We start from the raw sequence: 23751 nt of genomic DNA, 5'->3' as shown, positions 1-23751 counted from the left end.
GGACATGCTTACCCTATTCGCGAACACCTGGTGTCATCGATTTTCAGTGATCCATTTATAAAATTGTCACAGCAATTTTGCCATTTACCCATGGAACCCGGATAATCGGCGGATATTGTCAGGCGTTGGCGTTGAATATTTACAGCAATATAGAACATCAAAGTGGACGCAGTGGACGTTGTACCCTACCGGCCCTTTATTGTCTAAATACGGGACACGGTGCATGGATTTTGTGACAGATTGTATACACCTTGTCTATATTTCAGTAAGCAGTAAATCAAAATACTTTGATCAAAATCAAAATCTATTTTCGAAGGAATGAGTGAGTGAGTATGGTTTTTCGCCGCTTTTAGCAATATTCCAGCAATATCACGGCGGGGGACACCGGAAATGGGCTTCACACATTGTACCCATGTCGGGAATCGAACCCGGGTCTTGGGCGTGAGGAGCGAACGCTTTAACCACTAGGCTCCCAAACTGCCCCTTATTTTCGAAGGAAAAAGTATTACCCAGTTGTCACCAAGCTTGATAAAGGTATAAGGATCTGTAAGCAACGTCGCGTTAGGGACACTGAATTGTTGTTTGGTGAAACATAAAGATCTTTGTCAAGTTTCTTAGTACTGTTCAAAGAAAATCTGACACGGAGTCAGACATACATTCAGAGTTGCGTCCCTTAGAGGCACCAGTAGCCTATGATCATGAGTTTGAACCTCAGATCGGCCGGATTATGTTTGTAGGTCTGTCAGCCCAATACCCGTGCTCCATGGACTTCATTGAAGTGAGGGGCGGTCGGGTAGCCTAGTGGTTAAAGCGTTCGCTCGTCACGCCGAAGACCCGGGTTCGATTCCCGACATGGGTACAATGCGTGAAGCCCATTTCTGGTGTCCCCAGCCGTGATATTGCTGGAATATTGCTAAAGGCGGCGTAAAACCATACTCACTCACTCACTCACTCATAGAAGCGATAACCATCTGTCTGCCTCTTGTCGGGCTATCCTGCAACATCAACTTGACTAATAGTGATGTAACTTATCACCATAGCTGGTCGTGGTCATTTGGATGGCTTTGACATTGTAGATTGAAATAAACGGCATTATTTTAAATAATTGAAAAACATATTACCTCAGTGATGGACCCAAAAGCCCCCTGTACGATTGTCGTAACAAAGATAAAATGAGAATTCGATGGCAACAATAGTTGCTGTGTATGACTAGAAATGGGTCGATGCTTAACGACTTTACCACTTTGGCGATACACAAAGACGGATGAGGTATAGACAGATTAAATGATCGGGATCAGGGCGAATCATGTTTTCCACGACCAACAGCTCCTGGCAAAACTAAGGGGCGCAACTCTGATCAACGACGTGTGTTGTCTTAGTCAACCGGCCCCAGAGCTACCTTAATATACACATATGATAACAGAGACATAGCGCTATCATTGCTTTGTGGAACGGGTCCGAAGACCACCCGTAACCTGTCGTGTGCATGTAGTGTTTCAAACATTACCCATCCTTAAACGTAAGGGACCAGTCGTTTTTAACCGTGTCAAGTTGTGTGTGACATGATGTACGTGACGGGCATATTTCTACCACACTGATTTACGGCTGATAACATCAATTTTACGAAATCCGACTCAAGGAGTGACGTGTGTGATATTGGGAATGCGCAGAAAAATGATTTCATGTTTTAAAATTGGATTGTAAGTAGTTGCTTTAGATAGGACATGTGCTGTAATGGCTGTGCATATCAGACGAGGCGGAAGCAGGTGTGTTGGTACGACTTCTTCAACATCGCCGCTCCATGGTGGTAGGTGAAGTCTGGTATTTATCACCTGCGTCAACTACTAAATATTTTCATTCTAGCGAAACTTGAAGCTCGCGATTAAATTATTTCCTGACCATTTTCTGATACGCCTACTTAGAGCCTGGTAACATCGCAGCTAAAAAGGAAAATCTTTGTGGTATATAGCGACATTTATGTTGAAGAGATACGGCTCAATATTGATTGTGTGCTAACATAAGTATATGGGGATACAGTGCAGCAGGAACAAGGTATTCCACTTCCATCCAGTCCCTCGGGCCATTCACAGCCTTTGTGTGTGATAAGATAAAGCGGTGAAAGAACGCAGGCCAAGCACAGACCTATTGCGGCTGTTTCCAGGAACCCCATGCAGGCGTGCGTTACGTCAAAGCAACTTGCCAATGATACGTTTCCTCGTTTCACTTCCCATGCATGTGATTCACCTTTCTTTTATGCCTGCATTTCTGTTGTCCATTTAACTCAGTTAAACCGACGGTACCGTTACGCTTTCTTGCGAATTAACGAATTATTGGCTAGGAGGAATTCCCTTTGTAGGAGACTATGGTCAATGTTCCTGTACCATGGCCTAGACCGTTTTGCGAGTACCATGTATAAATTTCCATCTTCCCGAGGCAAGGGAGTTAACTGACCTTAAAAGTCCAGTTTCCACCCTTGCCGAACAAGGCCGGAATTCCTGGGTTCGATCGTAGTGCCAGCAGTGGCCATTACGAGTTATGTCCCTTCTATGTATCTCATATTGACCAATCAGATTCCACCTCTGATATCACTTGAATTTTGAAACAAAATGGCTGCTCCCAGTGAAGGCGATCCGATCGATATTATATTCATTTGTAATAAAACGGGCCTTACTTCGCGAAGTGCATCAAATCACGTGAGAACCTTGATCAAAAACATAAAAAGATTTGGAAAATATCATTCTGTTGACGCTAAGTTGACGGAATACATGCTTTGCAAATCCTGCAGTCGACCGAAATCTGCATGGCAGTTTACGAACCGGATGCTGATTTTGCCACGCGATTTTGATTGGACTATACATAGACTCGTTAGTCCAGCCAAAATATAACTCCATAATTGCAGCCTAGTTAGGCAAGGGTGGAAACTGGACTTTACAGGATGGTAAATTTCAAACTGTGAGGTTAGTCTTCATTATGATACGAATCACAACTAACAACGGGTATTATTTGAGTCAAACTTGCGAGTACTGGCATATTGCTCAGCCCCCCTTGAAACAGGCGTCATTGACGTTCCCAACAATGATCATCAGGAATGCGGCAATGGCTCTGGATTAACAGTGTTAACCTGTGAAGATCCGGGTTAGAATTGGTCTTCAGCAACCATACTTGTCATAAGAGGCGACTAACTGGATCGGCGATCAGGCTCGCTGACTTGGTTGATGCATGTCATCGTATCCCAATTGTGTAGATCGACGCTCGCCTTGTCAATCACTGGGTTATCTTGACAAACAAGCAAAACAGGTTTTAGTAGACTTGGCGCATATCCGGTTATGTAAATCTATTATCATAATGTCATTTCTCTGTATTCTGAATTCAGTTGATTGGTGTTAAGCAATATTTCCATATATTCAGCATGTATCGATATATTCTGCCTCAATGTTTCATTGTGTCGTTTAAAATGTTATTATCAACACATTATCAGCGTTCACTCCCCACGCCTAGGACCTGGTTCGATGTTCATACCGTTACAATGTTTCACCCATATTCATGGTCTCATATTCATGGTCTCATATTCATGGTCTCAGGAGGTGGTTGGGTAGCCTAGTGGTTAAAGCGTTCGCTCGTCACGCCGAAGACCCGGGTTGGATTCCCGACATGGGTACAATGTGTGAAGCCCATTTATGGTGTCCCCCACCGTGATATTGCTGGAATATTGCTAAAAGCGGCGTAAAACCACACTCACTCACTCACGGTCTCAGTCACTTGAAATCAAAGAACCGTTAACATATTTTCACTCAATGACGATTGTATAAAATAGTCCAATCAGATCTCGTAAATTCATAATCTCTCCTTATCAACTATGTGTAATATTCCCCTAGGCATCTCCATAGTACACATATATCATCATGTTCCCGTTGCTCTGACGAAATCCTCGAAACGCTGGACTCGCAAACAGGAAGATATATTTGAAGATAATGTATGTCGTATAGATAATAGTCTTGTTTAGGTTTTAATGACATTGCTTAAGGTAAAGGTGGTGGAGACATTCTCCTTGTGTTTAGTCCCTGTGTGATTCTACACGAGTTATGCACATACCAACTGACCTAGTGTGCATTCTGATGTCCTATGTTTGCGCCACCGAAGTATTTTACTATAAACAATCTCTGTCTCTATGTCCGCTCTTGCCTGTTGAGCAAGGTGTTTCTTAATCTCTCCTAAGTAGAAACTCATCAGCGTGTTTCCTATGGGTCCTGTATTGACTTATATTCTGCAACATAATCTCATCACCAGGAACAAGCGCGCGTCTCCAGAAATAAATTGAAATACTTATTTTTTATTCGTCCTTCAAAGTCACATTTTGGGCATCTATTCGTACGAGAGGTCAAGGACCTATACTAATAGACTGAGTACGACATTGCTGTGAGTCTCCATACGAGATCCACACAGAATACTATGTAACCCCAGGCTCCGTGGGGATCTACGTAGGGTACCCCCATTAGAGAAACATCTTTACATAAGACACTCATGCACATCTAGATACGGTACCCCATAGGACACTCATGCGCATCAAAATATGGTACCCCATAAGACACCCATGCACATCTACACACGATACCCAGTAAGACACGCATGCACATCCACACACGATACCCCATATGACACCCATGCACATCCACACACGATACCCCATAAGACACTCATGCACATCCACACACGATACCCCATAAGACACGCATGCACATCTACACGTGATATCCCATAAGACACACATACACATCCACACACGGTACCCCAGAAGACACGCATGCACATCCACAGGCGATACCCCATAAGACACATATGCACATCCACACACGGTACCCCAGAAGACACGCATGCACATCCACACGTGATACCCCACGTGACACGCATGCACATCCACACACGATACCCCATAAGACACTCATGCACATCCACACACGGTACCCCATAAGACACGCATGCACATCCACACACGATACCCATTAAGACACTCATGCACATCTACACACGGTACCCCATAAGACACGCATGCACATCCACAGGCGATACCCCATAAGACACATATGCACATCCACACACGGTACCCCAGAAGACACGCATGCACATCCACACGTGATACCCCATGTGACACGCATGCACATCCACACACGATACCCCATAAGAGACTCATGCACATCCACACACGATACCCCATAAGACACGCATGCACATCCACACACGATACCCCATAAGACACGCATGCACATCCACACACGATACCCCATAAGACACTCATGCACATCTACACACGGTACCCCATAAGACACGCATGCACATCCACAGGCGGTACCCCATAAGACACATATGCACATCCACACACGGTACCCCAGAAGACACACATGCACATCCACACGTGATACCCCATGTGACACGCATGCACATCCACACACGATACCCCATAAGACACTCATGCACATCCACACACGATACCCCATAAGACACGCATGCACATCCACACACGATACCCCATAAGACACTCATGCACATCTACATACGGTACCCCATAAGACACTCATGCACATCCACACACGGTACCCCATAAGACACGCATGCACATCAACACACGATACCCCATAAGACACACATGCACATCCACACACGATACGCCCATAAGACACGCATGCACATCCACACACGGTACCCCATAAGACACTCATGCACATCCACACACGATACCCCATAAGACACGCATGCACATCCACACACGATACCCCATAAGACACGCATGCACATCCACACACGGTACCCCATAAGACACACATGCACATCCACACACGATACCCCATAAGACATACATGCACATCCACACACGATACCCAATAAGACACGCATGCACATCCACACACGATACCCCATAAGACACTCATGCACATCCACACACGATACCCCATAAGACACTCATGCACATCCACACGTGATATCCCATAAGACACACATACACATCCACACACGGTACCCAATAAGACACGCATGCACATCTACATACGGTACCCCATAAGACACATATGCACATCCACACGCGATACCCCATAAGACACATATGCACATCTACACACGGTACCCCATAAGACACACATGCACATCTTCACACGGTGCCCCATAAGACACACATGCACATCCACACACGGTACCCCAGAAGACACTCATGCACATCCACACACGATACCCCATAAGACACTCATGCACATCTACATACGGTACCCCATAAGACACGCATGCACATCTCCATACGGTACCCCATAAGACACTCATGCACATCTACACACGGTACACCATAAGACACACACGTACATCTACACACGGTACCCCAGAAGACACACATGCACATCTTCATACGGTACCCCAGAAGACAGGCATGCACATCCACACACGGTACCCCATAAGACACACATGCACATCTACACACGGTACCCCATAAGACACACACGTACATCTACACACGGTACCCCAGAAGACACTCATGCACATCTACACACGGTACCCCAGAAGACACTCATGCACATCTCCATACGGTACCCCATAAGACACTCATGCACATCTACACACGGTACCCCATAAGACACACACGTACATCTACACACGGTACCCCAGAAGACACACATGCACATCTTCATACGGTACCCCAGAAGACACTCATGCACATCTACACACGGTACCCCATAAGACACACATGCACATCTACACACGGTACCCCATAAGACACACATGCACATCTTCATACGGACTCCCTGGGGAACACTCCTCATTTCTAACACAACCTTTTCGCCCGTCGTTGAGAGCGTCACATCCCCTACGGCAAATGTTAGTCAGGTCATGTCGTCAGGTAAATGTTAGGTACGTACATCTGCGTCATTTATATCGTTCTTATTGATCTAATTCCAACCCTCACACAAAGATACGCCCATGTGATTGAACGTTTATTGTAGCACTGCGCCGTAGACAAAAAATCTTATAATAACATTACGAACCGCCTACACTTATTGTCTTATGAATTTTCCCAGTATAAATATCAACTCTAATCGTCATCATGTTTATGTTGATATCCGTATATGAATGTGAAAAGAGCGAGTTACGATTAGCTTTTGTATGTTAACCATGTTGACATCTTCCTCGTCGATTTAATGTTTCAATCAAATGAAGTCAGCTAACGTCTGGTCCAGATTTGATCGAGTGTTGGATCACTGTTGGTTTATTGTTGGTTCACTGTTGGTCTATTGTTGGTTCACTGTTGGTCTTGTGTTGGTTCACTGTTGGTCTTGTGTTGGTTCACTGTTGGTCTTGTGTTGGTTCACTGTTGGTCTTGTGTTGGTTCACTGTTGGTCTATTGTTGGTTCACTGTTGGTCTTGTGTTGGTTCACTGTTGGTCTTGTGTTGGTTCACTGTTCGTCTATTGTTGGTTCACTGTTGGTCTTGTGTTGGTTCACTGTTGGTCTTGTGTTGGTTCACTGTTGGTCTAGTGTTGGTTCACTGTTGGTCTTGTGTTGGTTCACTGTTGGTCTTGTGTTGGTTCACTGTTGGTCTTGTGTTGGTTCACTGTTGGTCTTGTGTTGGCTCACTGTTGGTCTATTGTTGGTTCACTGTTGGTCAAATGTTGTTTCTGTGTGGGTCCAGAGTTGGTCCAGTGTTGGTTCAGTGTTGCTCAATAGTTGGTACAATTTTGGTACAGTGATGGTCCAGTGTTAGTTCAACTTTGGTCTAGTGTTGACCCAGAGTTGGTTCAGTGTTGGTCCAGTGTTGGTTCAGTGTTGCTCAATAGTTGGTACAATTTTGGACAGTGATGGTCCAGTGTTAGTTCAACTTTGGTCTAGTGTTGACCCACAGTTAGTCCAGTGTTGGTCTTGTGTTGGTACAGTGATGGTCCAGTGTTAATTTCAGTGTTGGTCCAATGTTGGTCCATAGTATGGCCAGAGTTGGTTCAGTGTTGATCCAGAGTTGGCCCAGCAGCAGTGCAGTGTTAGCCCAGTGTTTGTTCAACTTTGGTCTAGTGTTGGTCCAGCGTTGAAACAATGGTGGCCCAGTGTTGGTTCAATGTTGGTCTGGTGTTGGCCCAGTGTTAGTTCAATGTTGGTCTGGTGTTGGCCCAGTGTTGGTTCAGTGTTAGCCCAGTGTGGGTTCAACTTTGGTCTAGTGTTGGTCCAGCGTTGAAACAATGGTGGCCCAGTGTTGGTTCAATGTTGGTCCAATGTTGGTCCATAGTTGGCCCATCGTTGGTGCAGTGTTAGCCCAGTGTTAGTTCAACTTTGGCCGAGTGTTGGCCCAGAGTTGGCCTAGTGTTGGTCCAACTTTGGTTCAATGTTGGCCCAGTGTTGGTTCAGTGTTGGTACAAGATTGATCCAGAGTTGGTTCAGCGTTGGTCCGGCGTTGGTACAATGATGGCCCAATGTCGGTCCAGCGTTGGTATAATGTTGGCCAAGTGCAAGTCCAGTGTTGGTCCAGCGTTGGTATAATGTTGGCCAAGTGCAGGTCCAGTGTCGGTCCAGCGTTGGTATAATGTTGGCTAAGTGCAGGTCCAGTGTTGGTCTAGAGTTGGTCTGGTGTTGGTCCAGTGTTGGTTCAGTGTTGGTCTGGTTTGGGCCCAGTGTTGGTCCAGTGTTGGTTCAGTGTTGGTCTGGTGTTGGCCCAGTGTTGGCCCTGTGTTGTTTCAGTGTTGGTCTGGTGTTGGTCAAGTGTTGGTACATTTTTTGTTCGGTTTCGGTTTTGAGTTTGCTCAGTTTTGGTCAAGTGTTGGTCAAGTGTTGGTCAAGTGTTGGTACATGTACGGCGTTCGTCAGTGTTGTTCCAGTGTTTGATCGCCATATCGCTAACTGACAGGCTATCGGGTAGATCCAGGAAACCTGCCTGGATCCCATATAATCAACAATGTTGGGCTGATTGGATAGCGGAAGTCACGTTTTTCTGACGTTAGGATATACAATTTCAGGATACACGTTGAGTATCTTACACGTGTTGTTTGAAACGTTAGTGTGGACAGTGTCAGTTGGCCTGATAACGGAGACGTCTGTAAGAATGTGTGACACGCGAGGCATCCAGTAGGTTATGTTATCAGAGTCAGATTGTCAAGTGAACGTTGTGGTTGAACTGCTGTCTGTATGTGAAGCAGGTGCTCGCTGACCAACTCTCGTGATATTGAGTAGCTATGATCAACTGACGCTTGCGCAACAGAAAACCGCAAATAGTTTGTGTTGTCTTAAGAAATATATGTCGAGTTCAGATAGGTGGTTGGGTTCTTGGTAGAGTTGAAATTCGGATAGGGAGTGGGGATGTCTCTGGAGCTGTTATTGGGTTTTTTTATGATTGGCGTCCATCCTGCTTTTCTCATTGAGTCTTATTTTATTTATCTTATAACTTATTTTACTTTTGGAATAATTCCAAACGTCATATTGCCATTGTATAGAACGAGTTTTCTCGAAGAGGGAAGGACAACAGTTCGTAGTCGACCAGAATCAGATCACGTTTACTACTACTACTACTACTACTACTACTACAACTACTACTACTACTACTACTACTACTACGGCTACTGATACGTCTACTTGCTACGTCTACTACTGATTCTACTATTACTACTACTACGTCTACTACTACTTCTACTACCACTACTACTTCTACTATTACTACTACTATTACGACTACTATTTCTACTGCTATTTCTACTATTGATACTACTACAAGCTACTACCACTACTATTTCTACTACTACTACTTTTACTATTTCTACCACTACTATTATTATTAATAATAATAATAATCCACGCCCGTGTCGTGACAGCCGCCTACTGGAGAATCGCTACGTAATCCAGACCATGGTTACATCAAAGTCCATGGGCAGTAGCTGGGTCATGTGGAGAACACGAGGGGAAACTCCACCCTGGAACTGTGTGGCTCTGCATCCGGGCATTCCTTGTGTACAGGGGAACACCAGTCTTATATCATACCAACTAATGATACAACACATCTCAAGTTTAAAAACAAATAGTAGTTCGTGAGAAATGTTTTCTTAAGTGGTGTGAGGGCGGTGGGGTAGCCTAGTGGTTAAAGCATTCGCTCGTCACGCCGAAGACCCGGGTTCGATTCCCTACATGGGTGCAATATGTGAAGCCCATTTCTAGTGTCCCCAGCCGTGATATTGCTGGAATATTGCAAAAAGCGTTGTAAAACTATACTCGCTTTCTTAGGCGGTGTTTTGTTTAGTAGGAACGTAACGAATACTGCTAGCATCCGTGAAGCGCAATATTCTGTGTACCTATACCTTATCATGTATCAGTGCAAAACAGGATGAGGTTGGTTTTACTATCGAGGGATGAAAGTAAGGTTTGGTTATTATGTAAACGGATTTGCGGAGAATAGTTGATCATTGTGAAGTTGGATTTCGGGGTAGGGCTGGTTATTTTGTAAACGGATTTGGGGTGAAAGGGTTGGCTTTTGTGGAGATTTATTTGAGGAAGAAAGGGTAAGTCATTGTGTCGACAGATTTGGAAGGAAGGGTTAGTTATTGTGTCGACTGATTTGGGGAGGAAGGGTTGGTTATTGTGTCGACTGATTTGGGGAGGATGGGTTGGTTATTGGGTCGACAGATTTGAGGGAAGGGTTGGTTATTGGATAGACAGATTTGGGGGAAGGGTTTGTTATTGGATCGACAGATTTGAGGGAAGGGTTGGTTATTGGATAGACAGATTTGAGGGAAGGGTTGGTTATTGGATCGACAGATTTGAGGGAAGGGTTGGTTATTGGATCGACAGATTTGAGGGAAGGGTTGGTTTTTGGATCGACAGATTTGAGGGAAGGGTTGGTTATTGGATCGACAGATTTGAGGGAAGGGTTGGTTATTGGATCGACAGATTTGAGGGAAGGGTTGGTTATTGGATCGACAGATTTGAGGGAAGGGTTGGTTATTGTGTCAACAGATTTGAGGGAAGGGTTGGTTATTGTGTATACGGATTTGGATGGAAGGGTTGGTTATTGTTACGACTGAGTTTGGGAGGAAGGGTTGGTTATTGTGCCGACGGATTTTAAGGAATGATTGGTAATTGTGTCGACGGATTTAAATGGAAATGTTGGTCCTTGTGCCGACGGATTTGGATGGAAGGGTTTGTCATTGTGTCGACGGATTTGGATGGAAGGGTTTGTCATTGTGTCGACGGATTTGGGGTGAAAGGGTTGGTCTTTGTGTCGACGAATTTGGTGCGGAAAAGGGTTGGTTATAGTGATAACGGATTTGGGGGAAAGGTTGGTTATTGTGTAGACGGATGTGGGGGAAGGGTTGGCCCTTGTGTAGGTAGGAGACTGGCTATTATATACATCACAGATATAGGAAGGGGATTGCGATAATACACACAACAGACCTATTTTGGGTGAGAGGGTTGATGCAGACGGAAGTGTGCGGTCGCAAGACGTTGAATATTTTTATTCAGTGGTGACGGAAAATGAAGAAATAATATCTTGAATGAGAGGACGTCTTCAGCTCCTGGACATATTAAACTGTTAATTTAATTGGCGTGAAATAAAAGACGTAACCCAATTGCTCCAACGGAACGTACCATGATTGCAGTGATGATGTAAAAAGGCGCGTAGTACCGAAGTTTATTCGTACTGATAGAAAAACTCTTCGTGTTGATAAGACAGCCGAGAAGCTAGCTAAAATGATTACATTGTGTGGCGGACCTGTTTGTTCTGTGAAGGTTTGATCTGTTATGTTTGACTAGGTGCATGCCTCTCAACAATGCCTCCAACAACATACTGCATGCCGTCGTGTTTATTTTGGGTTTCATTTCTGTTAGTATTTACTTTAAAGTTAAAGTAAATGTAAAACACTTCATTACCCTCATTGTAAAAATATACCCAACCAGTGAACATATTAGTCAAACATGGAGAGAAGGGTCGAACTATTCCGGGACGCCGACAGAAGCTGTGTCAACGCCATTAATTACGATTTGTAAGCGATACATCGTCTCAAATAAAGGAAACTCTCCGATGAAATAACCCGCTTCTGTAAAATATCAAGTTTCTTGTCATTTATCTGTGCGGTAATCACGATGCGGTCGCGAAAACCACGTGATTCGCGTTTACCGGATCCGCTTTATCTGTGGCGACTTTCCCCGCCCACAGCACCAGAATGTTTAGTTCAGCCTATGAAAGATTCTCGCCTGTAGGGGGATGTGTGTTGATATCTGGTAAGTTTTTATACACCTCCTTATATCGATTATGTATGAAATTCTTTGGTGGTCCAGACACGGTGTGGTAGCCCAGTGTTGAAGCGTTCCGTCGTCACGCCGAAGACCCGGGTTCGATTCCCTACATGGGTACAATGTGTAAAACCCATTTCTGGTGTTCCCAGCCGTGGAGTATTTTATGAAGTATTGCTAAAATGGCAATAATTATACTCACTCACTCACTCACTAAGGTGTTCCATGTCCATGCCTGTCCTAAACGACGATATGAAAGAGTATCATGGCACCACAAATCTGAACCCTAGCAAAGATGATTGGATAGATGCTCTCACTATCGTCCACTGGTTTTTCTCGTCCAGGTCCGACCCACATAGCCAGGCTGCCTTTTTTGATAACACTGACTACAGTGCATTACCCTGTACAAAAAACGACAGGGGGTCTACATGGCTGAAATAATGCCGATGCCGATGCGACGTTGAATTTTAACTCACTAACTCTTACTTACTACGACTGAATACTTATTGTAATTTTAGACACTACGCATCACGGTACTGCTTTGAGTACACGCACCACTGTATTTTGTTTGGGATACACATCCCGGGATTTTTTACAATAAGCACCACGGTGTTGTTTTTAAGATACGCGTCAACGTCTATTTTATTCTAAGATGCTTCGTTAACCGGTCAAAGGCGCCGTCTGTACTTTTAACCTTATGATCACTATAGCATAAATTGTCCGTTATCAAATGCAAACATTTATATAATGGCAGGTACTTTGAACTTTGTGTACACCAGCAAAATCAGCCAAAGATAATAAAATGGTTAGTATGATAACATAGGATAAAAATCTATATATATTCATATCAGAAGTGAAAAAAATATGTAAACGTCTAAATCGAAGTTATAACATCCGTCCTATAGGTCACTAGCAAGCCATTCGTGAAGATCCGGGTTAGAAGATCTTCAGCAACCCATGCTTTGTCGTAAGAGGCGACTAACGGGATCGGGTGATCAGGCTCGCTGACTTGATTAATGCATGTCATCGTATCACAATTGCGTAGATCGATGCTCATGATTTCAATCTCTGGATTGTCTGGCCCAGTCTCGATTATTCACAAACCACCGTGCGGCGTTAAACAAAAAACAAACAACCAAACAACCAAACAACCAACAATCAATCAATTATGCTTACAGTTCCCATGTTTAATACATACAAGATTCATGATAGAGGCGCGCCATGTGATCAGCGGTGACATTTGTTTAAGCGACAATTGTGATGGCCATCCTTCTTAGATTACAAGTTATTTCCTATCGGCTCGCTCCCCTAAAAGGATGTAGATCAGAGGTATGTACGGCACGCATGGATTTCCTCATATTGACCTGATTGGAGTGATCGTGTTGTGTCAAAGTGTTGTCGATGTCAGCTGACCTAGTGCGGATGTGTGAGTGACAGGCAGATAGTGTCTGCCGCGAGTCAGCCGTCGCCAGCTGCGATCTGTCACCCCACACAGTCACTGATCGGCACCCCAGGACGCCACAGGACCCCCACATTCCAGCACGCCGCTCGTCGACCTCCTATTAATATTATAAGTTAATTAAAAGCGAATTTTCCTAATCCGTAGCTGGACAGGTTGTTTTGTTGCCATGCAGAATGTGAATGTATAGAGACTGTCAGTGAGTCTTTGAAACAAATAATCACATGTGAGTGAGTGAGTGAGTGAGTATGGTTTTACGCCGCTTTTAGCAATATTTCAGCAATATCACGGCCGGGGACACCAGAAATGGCTTCACACATTGTACCCATGTCGGGAATCGAACCCGGGTCTTCGGCGTGACGAGCGAACGCTTTAACCACTAGGCTACCCGACCGCCCAATAATCACATGTAAATTCTTAGATTAATCATAGTTTTACCAAAGACGTATATTGTATTGTATATATGTCTTTGGTTTTACGTAACGGTTCTATATTCTTGTTATAAACAGATAACTTTCATTGAGCTACGCGAAAAGTACTGCACTTTCGATTGGGATATTTCAATTTCTTTCATAACACATAAAGACGTAAAATGACGTCGTCGGTGCTGTTATACTGGGTGAGTGAGTGCGTTGGGTTTATTATTCCAATCACATCACTGCAGATGGCACCAAGAATACGCTTCACACGATGTCTTCATGTGGGGAATCGAACCGGGTTTTCGGCTTGACGAGCCAACGCAACCACAAGATTGTACCTTCCGCCCCTTTATAGAATATTTGGAATATCCTTATCAAAAGTTGAGTGGTTTTTTGAACATGGGTGTTTTATGGATATGGACCTATATATGTGTTCCAGCCTTACGTTTGATGTAATGACAATCTGTATGTATGGCTGTAAAGGTCTATTTCAGTTTGGAGTCTATTTCAGCATGACAGCTGTGATGAGGATGATTGACAGGCGGTGTCGTGGTTTATCTAGCTCCCTGATCAATAACAAATCCGCTGATTGACAGATTGTGCCGTGCGTTATCACGCTCTCAGATCTGTAGCAGTACGGGTTTATATTCACGTGCCTTCAAGCAAGGATTTGATGCAGTTAAAGAATACGTAATTGTTTTCTAAACAACGTGACGTAATAGTTTTGTTTTCCTCTGCTTCCGTGTTAAAGATATACCGTTATCTTTATTTCATCATATTTGTCGTGATGTTATCAAGGGGATTTACGTAACTCTCCGAACGTTTACTTTATCCCCCGGTAAATCCCTTACATTGTACTACGTCACCGTTATCATCTCAATGTCAATTAAGTGACACGCACTTGCCTCATACATCGAGGCTGTTAAAAATTAAATTACGTTTCGGATAGCCACTTTGCTTGGTCCACTTGAACGCTTTAACCCGTAGGATACCAATCTGTGTGTTACACTATAGTCTTGTAATGATTGATACATGAAGACTGGAAAAGGAAACTTAGATATATTTAGGTTAACCCATTTCGGAAATAAAATTAATTTTGTTAAACTGCTGCGGCCGTTAACTGTACCAGGATCCGCTGATAGGGGTTAAAATCATAGATTCACCCGTTTATGACCCTTTGAATGTCTCCCCATAACCTTCTTACCAGTTCGAAATGGTTTACGTGGCTGACTCGGGGCACCTTTTTTTAACATTAAGTTGACAGCCGTACGCGTGATGTAACTGAAATGTTGTTCAAAGTAGCTTTAAGCCCCCGATATGTTATGTTATGTGTCGTTTATCAGATTTCATATTCCTGACCCAAACTGTCGTTTCCCCTATACGTCGGATAAAACAAAGTTGATAATGTGAAATCTCCCAGATGGGATTATAAACATGAATTTCACCTTTAAAAAAATACGATATAACGACGTGGTTTAAACCTTTCGAATAACTCCGTTATATCTATATAGTGACGCGAGCCTGTTTATACCACCGACATATATCTTGTGTCGTGATGTAGAGAACAGAGAGATGATGACACAGATACGGGAAGTGATACCTGCCCTTCAAGTGCTCTGTGTGTTTGATGCTGTGGGTGTACATGCACGCTCTGTGGCAATAATCCCCGTCTCCACATGCCACTCAGTGTCCAATCCCTCGCACTTCTACTCGCTGCCTTCTCAGTCCCACTTCATTCACTTACCCACACTTCACTTTCGTTTACTTACTATCAGTTCTCTCAAGATTTCACAAATATTAGTCTTTTATCGATATGTCTTCACAGATTGGTGTCTATTGAATTGAAATCTAGGAATTATCCCCAGCTATTTGCATGGATCGTTGTGGGATTAACAGCCAATAATATGACGATTTTAAGGCGCGACAGGCTTAACTTGACAAGGGTCCCACTGCCTTTATGTTGTTAGGGACAGATAATGCATATATATCGCTCTAAAGAATAGCGAGGGTGGGGGTTCTCATACCACCCTCCCATACATACATGAGAGGGTCGGGGTCTCCTGCTGTTGGTTTTGTAACAGAGACCTCTCTGTTCTCCAGGAGAGCACTCTAGGGGAGCATCAATCCCTTGACGTTGGGAACACTTCCCGTCGCCATTGCATTGCAATCTACCTTGGGTGCCAGCAAGCATGTGCTCAGCTTCCCGTTATCCCCCCTCCCTTCAACTCAGCTCCCTGGGGGTAAGATAACATGACGACCACAACCGCCACTGCATGGGGGATAAAATACACAGATATTATTCCTTGATTAATCCAATACAGTTGATGCTGCATGAGATAAACAAGGACGAGACTGCAGGCGGCGAGACTGTAGCTTTCCTAGTACTTGTGGTTCTGCATTCACAGCCTTTAGTTGGCTTGTGGTAGTGCGTATTTGAGAGCACATAATAAATTGTTATATAAAATGTAATGATTGTTGACAGGAGCCATTAATTTGACCCTTAAGTAATATCCCATTAATAATAAACTATGAATGGGTGATACGAGTTATTTGCCACCTGAAGGGAATCGAACCGGGATTTCGGCGCGACGAGCAAACGCTATATCTACCAGGCTGTGGTTACTCAAGTGTGCCGCTATTCGTCCGAAACTTCCGAATATGCAGTGAATGTTATATTTATTCTTAGTCGCTTCAGCCATACAACGAGAATGGAGATGCTTAGTGGAATTAGGGCGATTAAGTTTTTCGTTTATTTATATATATTACATGTACTCGTTTCGTATACACCAAGCATACTATGAAAGCATGGTTATACTAGTACTGATGATGATGATGATGATGATGATGATGATGATGATGATGATGACGACGACAAGACGATGATTATGATGACGACGACGACGACGACGACGACGACGATGATGATGATGATGATGATGATGACTGCTGTGTTAACTTACTTCGTTTCCGAATTGTACATAATGTTACATATACCTCTTAGAAATGGAGGGTTGTGGGGTAGCCTAGTGGTTAAGGCGTTCGCTCGTCACGCCGAAGATCCGGGTTCGATTCCTCACATGATTTACTGAATGTCTTGTCAGCCTTTTTGTATGTTCTTTTCTGATAAGACTTCATTAATGCCTACTTGGTTGATGAATGTATCGTTTCCCAATTGCGTGGATTGATGCTCACTGGATTGTCCGGTCCAGACTCGACTATTAACAGATCGCCGTCAAATAGCTGGAATTTTTATAAGTGCGGCGTTGAACAAATACAAACAAACAAACATATTCATTACTAAAACCCTATAGCTATAGTAATATCGGAAGTTTGTTTAAATAAGGTTAAAATATTTCATAATCTTTCTATAATTCGGACCGGTACAAAATGGTGACGTTCTATTGGGCAATTTACAAGCAATAGCGCGTACTTCCGTATTTCCCTTAAAGGTGTTGCTAACCCAGTACTGTCGACAGTATGAAGTTACCCCAGTATCATTTAACGCATACAACACATCCGGGTCTCACACATAAAGAGTAAACAAACATTTTTTTAAATATATGATGTGTCTGCCAGTAACCTAGGAGTGCATCCTGGATATCAAGGTTACCCCCCTCAAATGGTTTTATTTCACAGAATGATTGTTCGTGTGTCAATTCAAGGGATTAACTTGATGCTATTTTAACCTTTTATGGTTATATTGCGTAGTAGGATTTATATATGCAACTGTGTCACTTCGTGCCATAGTAGGATTGATATGAGGGAACCCCCATGCAATTTGAATTCAGTATTGCTCTGGGTGGGGTGCGGCATTCGTCTCGAGCTCCTCTGTACTGGGAGTACCACCGTCATCACGTCAGATTGGTTTTCCTCGTTCTAACTATTGACGTGGACATTCTTCAGTGAAAGATTAGTTTGCATCGTGTGAAATATCAGCAATAATCGCACAGGATTACCCACTTAGAAGAAGAAGATTGGAGAATTCCTGCTATGTGGGGGGCTGATTCAAGTTGTCCGACACTTGGACCGGTCAGTACGGACGTTCGCCCCGCGTGGTCCAAGTTCACGCGGAGAATGAACAAACTTGCTCTTTTATTATGTTCGCGCACCTGCAAGACTGACCAGTGCCGGACAAGAGATATCATAACCAGGTAGGGAGTGAGGTATGAGAGTGGGGACGTCAGATAACTGACCAGCCGGCCCGGGTTTGGGCGCAGGTGTTAGATAAGGCAAGCGCTCTAACAATGACAGGTGGGGTTGACTGTGTTTTGAATATTAAGCATATCGTATTTCAACGAAAAATGTCAAATTAATATAATTAATTAAGGAGTTCAAAATTAAAAGTATGAACATTAAAGTTGAAAGTATAAATTTAACGCTGTCAATGTATTCTGTCTAATTTTTTTAAATCACTACCATCAATATCTAACATCAATATCATCGATCCCAATTGCGTGGATCGATGCTCATGATAATAATCACTGGATTGTCTCGTCCAGACTCGATTTTTTACAGACCGCCGTCATATAGCTGGAATATTGCTCAGTGCAGCGTTAAACAACAAACCAACCATAAATTAAGACGATATGTATTCTGATTTTCAAATAATTGGCTTCATATACATTCATCGTCCTGTCGACATGGTTTTTTTTATATCACAGTATTGTCATAAAAAACATGGCATTGGTTGGAACAATGGGTTTTTCGAGGCGTTACCAATGGAGGTGTCTAATGACATAACTTCCGGGATGAGTACATGGCAGGGCGATGGTGATGGGAGATAGGGTAGGATGGTTCAGGTTTGGTAGCCCATCACTAGTGATGACGCTCCGTAGACCGTAAAAGGCAGGGTCAGGTAGGGGGCGTAGGTGGGGATGGTCAGGGGCGCAGCTGAGACACGCGTTCCTCTCTCTGAATGACCACTGGTCAAAGGTAAATAGGACAAAGATACAAAGGGGAACAATTACTGGCAAGGTCTTCATTAAATACCAATTTCCATCTCTTAAATTAAGTTCGAGAAAAGGTGATTGTTGGACTTGTAACGTTTGTCTCAGTTGGGAGTCCACGACGGGTAGTCCGGCGATGTATTGATACTGTGCTCTGTCAGCCAATACGTGCTATTAGAAGATTGTACGAAAGCAGACCACGCCCCAATGTTAGGGTGGAGGGAGTCACTGTCCTGACGCTCATTTTCTAGTTTGCAAAGTGCGCGTGTATAACTGTTTGTACATACAGAATACAAGTTTAAATCTGTTTACATAAACATAATACACGTGTGAAGTTGTATACACATGCAGAATACACGTGTGAAGCTGTTTACATAGAGTACACACGCGTGAAGATGTTTACGTACAGAATACACGTGTGAAACTGTTTACATACAGAATACACGTGCAAAGCTGTTTACATACAGACTACACGTGTGAAGCTGTTTACTTACAGAATACACGTGTGAAGCTGTATAGATATACAGAATACATAATTATGTGAAGCTGTTTACATAATATACAGAATACAAGTGTGAAGCTGTTTACATAGTACAGAATACACGTATGAAGCTATTTACATACAGATTACACGTGCAAAGCTGTTTACATACAGACTACACGTACGAAGTTGTTTACATACAGAATAAATGTGTGAAGCAGTTTACTTACAGAATACACGTGTGAAGCTGTATAAATAATATTATACAAAATACACGTGTGAAGCTGTTTACATACAGAATACACGTGTGAAGCTGTTTACTTACAGAATACACGTGTGAAGCTGTATAAATATACAGAATACACGTGTGAAGCTGTATAAATATACAGAATACACGTGTGAAGCTGTTCATATTCAGAATACACGTATGAAGCTATCTACATACAGGTTACACGTGTAAACATATGATCATATACGAAATACACATACCATGGAATAGGTGGTTCTACTTCATCGCAGAAACTACAATAACGACTCTCTTCACAAATTGATCGAAGTCATTCATTTTGACCTGGCCTTTGATTCTTTATGGTTATTTTAATTAATAGCCATGGTCAGTCGCGGGGATCACCGTCTGTATCACGACAATAATAGATGATTATTGTTTATTGAGACACTGCACCCGGTAAGCGGATGAACACGGATTATTTGGGATGAAGAGATTGATGACCCTCATGTTAGCTGATACATGGGGGAAAGTCTCCCTCATTACCCACTAGGCCCTTCTACTCATTATTAGTCGGCATACGACCGTTATACCGTAAAGAGGAACTTCTGTTGTTACATGCCACCAATATCACGGCGGGGGACACCAGAAATGGGCTTCACAAACTGTCTCTGTAGCAACGATGTATTGCCATGCGTGGACAGATGTCTGTTTTCCGTGTCGATGGTACTGTGTAATCATGATAATAATCATGATAATAAGTTCCATTAGTAAAAGCGGCGTAAAACCATAGTCATTTGCTGTTACAGAGAGATTAAAGGCATTCATTTCACAATTCATATTTTGTTTTGGTTTGTACTGGTGATATATAGTTTTGGTGCATTCAGTTTGTTGCACAATGGTCGATGTTATAAAGTCTAGGTAAATGAAACTGTGTACATTGTTGGGTGGGACTGTGTCATGGATTCCTTGAAAAAGTTCGTGTGATATTAATATGTCCTTTCGTGTGATATTAATATGTCCTTTCGTGTGATATTAATATGTTCGACTCCAGCTTTGTGTAGCTACAACGTCTGAACTGGTGATGTCCGTTATCTCAACCTGCCATCATTGTTTATACCTGCCATCAATATTCCACTGACAATCTGTGACAACCACGTCTTGCTATTGAGGCGGTACTCTGTTGGGATTGGAACCATCACAGTCAGACGCCCAGCCATGACAACGAGAGGTGGCAACTCAATCTCGACCTGAAGATGATGGCTGGCAACTCAATCTCGACGTAGAGATGATTGTTTGCATCTCGGTCTCGACCTGAAGATAATGGATTGCAACGCAATCTCGACATATAGACGGTTGTCTGGAACTCAATCGCGACCTGTACATGATGGCTGGCAACTCAATCTCGACCTATAGATGATGGCTGGCAACTCAATCCCGACATATAGATGATGGCTGGCAACTCAATCTCGACATGTACATGAAGGCTGGCAACTCAATCTCGACATATAGATGATGGCTGGCAACTCAATCTCGACCTATAGATGATGGCTAGCAACTCAATCTCGACATGTAGACGATGGCTGGCAACTCAATCTCGACATATAGATGATGTCTGGCAACTCAATCTCGACATACAGATGATGGCTGGCAACTCAATCTCGACATATAGATGACGGCTGGCAACTCAATCCCGACCTGTAGACTATGCTCTGCAACTCAACCTTGGCCTGTACATGATGGCTGGCAATTCAATCTCGACCTACAGGTGATATAGGTGATTGACCGGCCGGCTACAAGGGTCTGCAGCTAACTCGAGACCACATGGCAATGAGGGTCTGCAGCTCAAGTCAGCCCCCAGTTCATGGGAATGTGCAACCCGATCTCGACTATAATGGAAGGGCGCAAACAAATGAAGTTAATGAGAATCATATCCCGGGGACGGCGCATTAATAAACATGACATTATGCACTTACTTAAAGGGGGACGATGATCAACGGTCAATGAATTAAATTTGATGTGACTGCAAACTCTCGCTCCTTCTCCAGCTTTAACAGTACATAGCGAACTACTACCAACTGCAGTTAAGAGGCATCTGTCAGCCATCACTGACCACTTCAACTTTCCTAAGAGCATCTCAACACCTCCTTAAACACCCTGTATGCTCGGTCGCATCACAACAACAGCGTTACGTTAATAGCCAGGGATCCCCTCATACACCCCCGCCCGGTCTCAGAGACAGTCAGTGGTTATTGTCAGTTAACAATACCAGGATCAGATTTATCGACTTCACAGGACCAGTCAGTTCCCAATACCGAAGTGTTCATAAATAGTTTCTGAAAGGCTAAGCCATGAATCCTGATGGACAGTGGTCGAGTGATTTCTCTTCTGTGGCCCTGATCTAAATCAACAGATCTGTCTGCGTAACGGACATCGTCGTAGCAGGGAAGCACGGTTGAGGTGATGCAGTTGGGTGAGATGCCATGTTGCAGTGTAGCATGCCCTGTCTGACATTGCAATGAGAAACCGCCTTGATAGGTTGTAGTGAGGTTGTAATGACTTAAGTTGCCGCCAGCATCAACATGTTGCTGATATCTAAACACTAAACACGGGTCCTTGCTTTTTAAATAACCATAATGTTGCTCAAGCGACTGAAATAGCTTGTCGAATCTGTCATGTTGCAGAGTAGCCCCAACGTCTCAGATGGCTACCATCTCATGGCGTAGCAAGCACTAAGGTCGCTTGTCGTTACCGTCCTATAGCATCGTAGCTTTAACATCTAAGGTCGCTTGTCGATACCGCCATATAGCAACGTAAATCAAACGTCTAAGGTCGATTGTCGATAACGTCCTATAGCACCGTAGCTCTAACGTCTAAAGTCGATTGTCCAAACTGTCATATAGCACCGTTACTCTAACGTCTAAGGTCGATTGTCGTTACCGTCACATAGCACCGTAACTCTAACGTCTAAGGTCGATTGTCCAAACTGTCATATAGCACCGTAACTCTAACGTCTATGGTCGCTGCTTTGACGCAGTGAAGCGTCCACTTAGATCGCTTGTCGTTGCAGCGTAGCTCTAACGTCTAAGGTCGCTGCTATGACGCAGTGAAGGAACCACTTAGATCGCCTGTCGATACCGTCACGTTGCAGCGTAGCTCTAACGTCTAAGGTCGCTGCTATGACGCAGTGAAGCAACCACTTACATCGCCTGTCGATACCGTCACGTTGCAGCTTAGCTCTAGCGTCTAAGGTCGCTGCTATGACGCAGTGAAGCAACCACTTAGATCGCCTGTCGATACCGTCTCGTTGCAGCGTAGCTCTAACGTCTAAGGTCGCTGCTGTGTTGTGGTGTAGCGACCACCAAGGTCGCTGTTCGAAACTGTCAAGTCATCGTAGCTCTAACGTCAAATGTCCATGCTACGCCGAGGTGAAGCAACCCTCTGTCGAAACTGTCATGATGCACTGTATCTCTAACGTCGAAGGTCGCTGCCATGTTTCCCTAGCGACTAAGATAGTTTTTATTCGAAACTATAAGGTGCAGTAAGCTCAGATGTCTATGGTCGCTGATAGAATCTGTTCAATAGGAGCATAACGGCTGGAACTGTTACAGGGAAATAAAATATACTCAGATGGTATTTCAAGGATTGTAGCAAGGGTCACTGTGGGTTGGATTAGTTGGATAAGATATCATAATACCAGCCTAGGGCGAGTGACTCGCTCGAGAGTGAAATACAGTGTGAGAAATGTGACTGATTAAATCACAAGACGTTTTCTGCCATGCTTAGTGCACAGCTCATCCCCCAGCAAATAACACCCACCCAGAGCGTTGGCCACCTTCAACGATGACATGTCCGACAGGTGGTAAGCAAGTCAAGGATGCTCATTAAACAAGTAGGATATCTTTCAAATTCTCTTTTAAAACATAAGTGAGCAACCCTTCTTACTGCTAGTACATTCTTACAGCGATTCTGTGACGTCTT

At 43.6% G+C, this 23751-nt stretch overlaps 1 protein-coding gene across 5 annotated transcripts in view; it reads left to right on the top strand.

The window, feature by feature from the left end:
- The window catches only part of LOC124119573 (fibroblast growth factor 17-like), a 137583-nt gene that overhangs the window by 83122 nt on the left and 30710 nt on the right, over positions 1-23751 (top strand). Inside the window, exon 1 of one of the 5 annotated variants that reach the window (XM_048393377.1) lies at positions 18188-18268. The exons of the other annotated variants lie outside the window; for them this stretch is intronic. Within the exon in view, the coding sequence (XP_048249334.1) occupies positions 18192-18268 (77 nt within the window). The 5' untranslated portion in view covers positions 18188-18191. Of the gene's footprint in view, positions 1-18187; positions 18269-23751 lie in introns of those variants that run through there. 5 annotated transcript variants of the gene reach the window in all.

The sequence above is a fragment of the Haliotis rufescens genome, unplaced genomic scaffold (genome assembly GCF_023055435.1).
Source record: "Haliotis rufescens isolate VD_foot unplaced genomic scaffold, xgHalRufe1.0.p SCAF_12, whole genome shotgun sequence".
In the NCBI taxonomy this organism is placed as follows: Eukaryota; Metazoa; Mollusca; class Gastropoda; order Lepetellida; family Haliotidae; genus Haliotis; species Haliotis rufescens.
The sequence above is the reverse complement of the archived record's forward strand: the minus strand, read 5'-3'. Positions and strand labels throughout refer to the sequence as shown.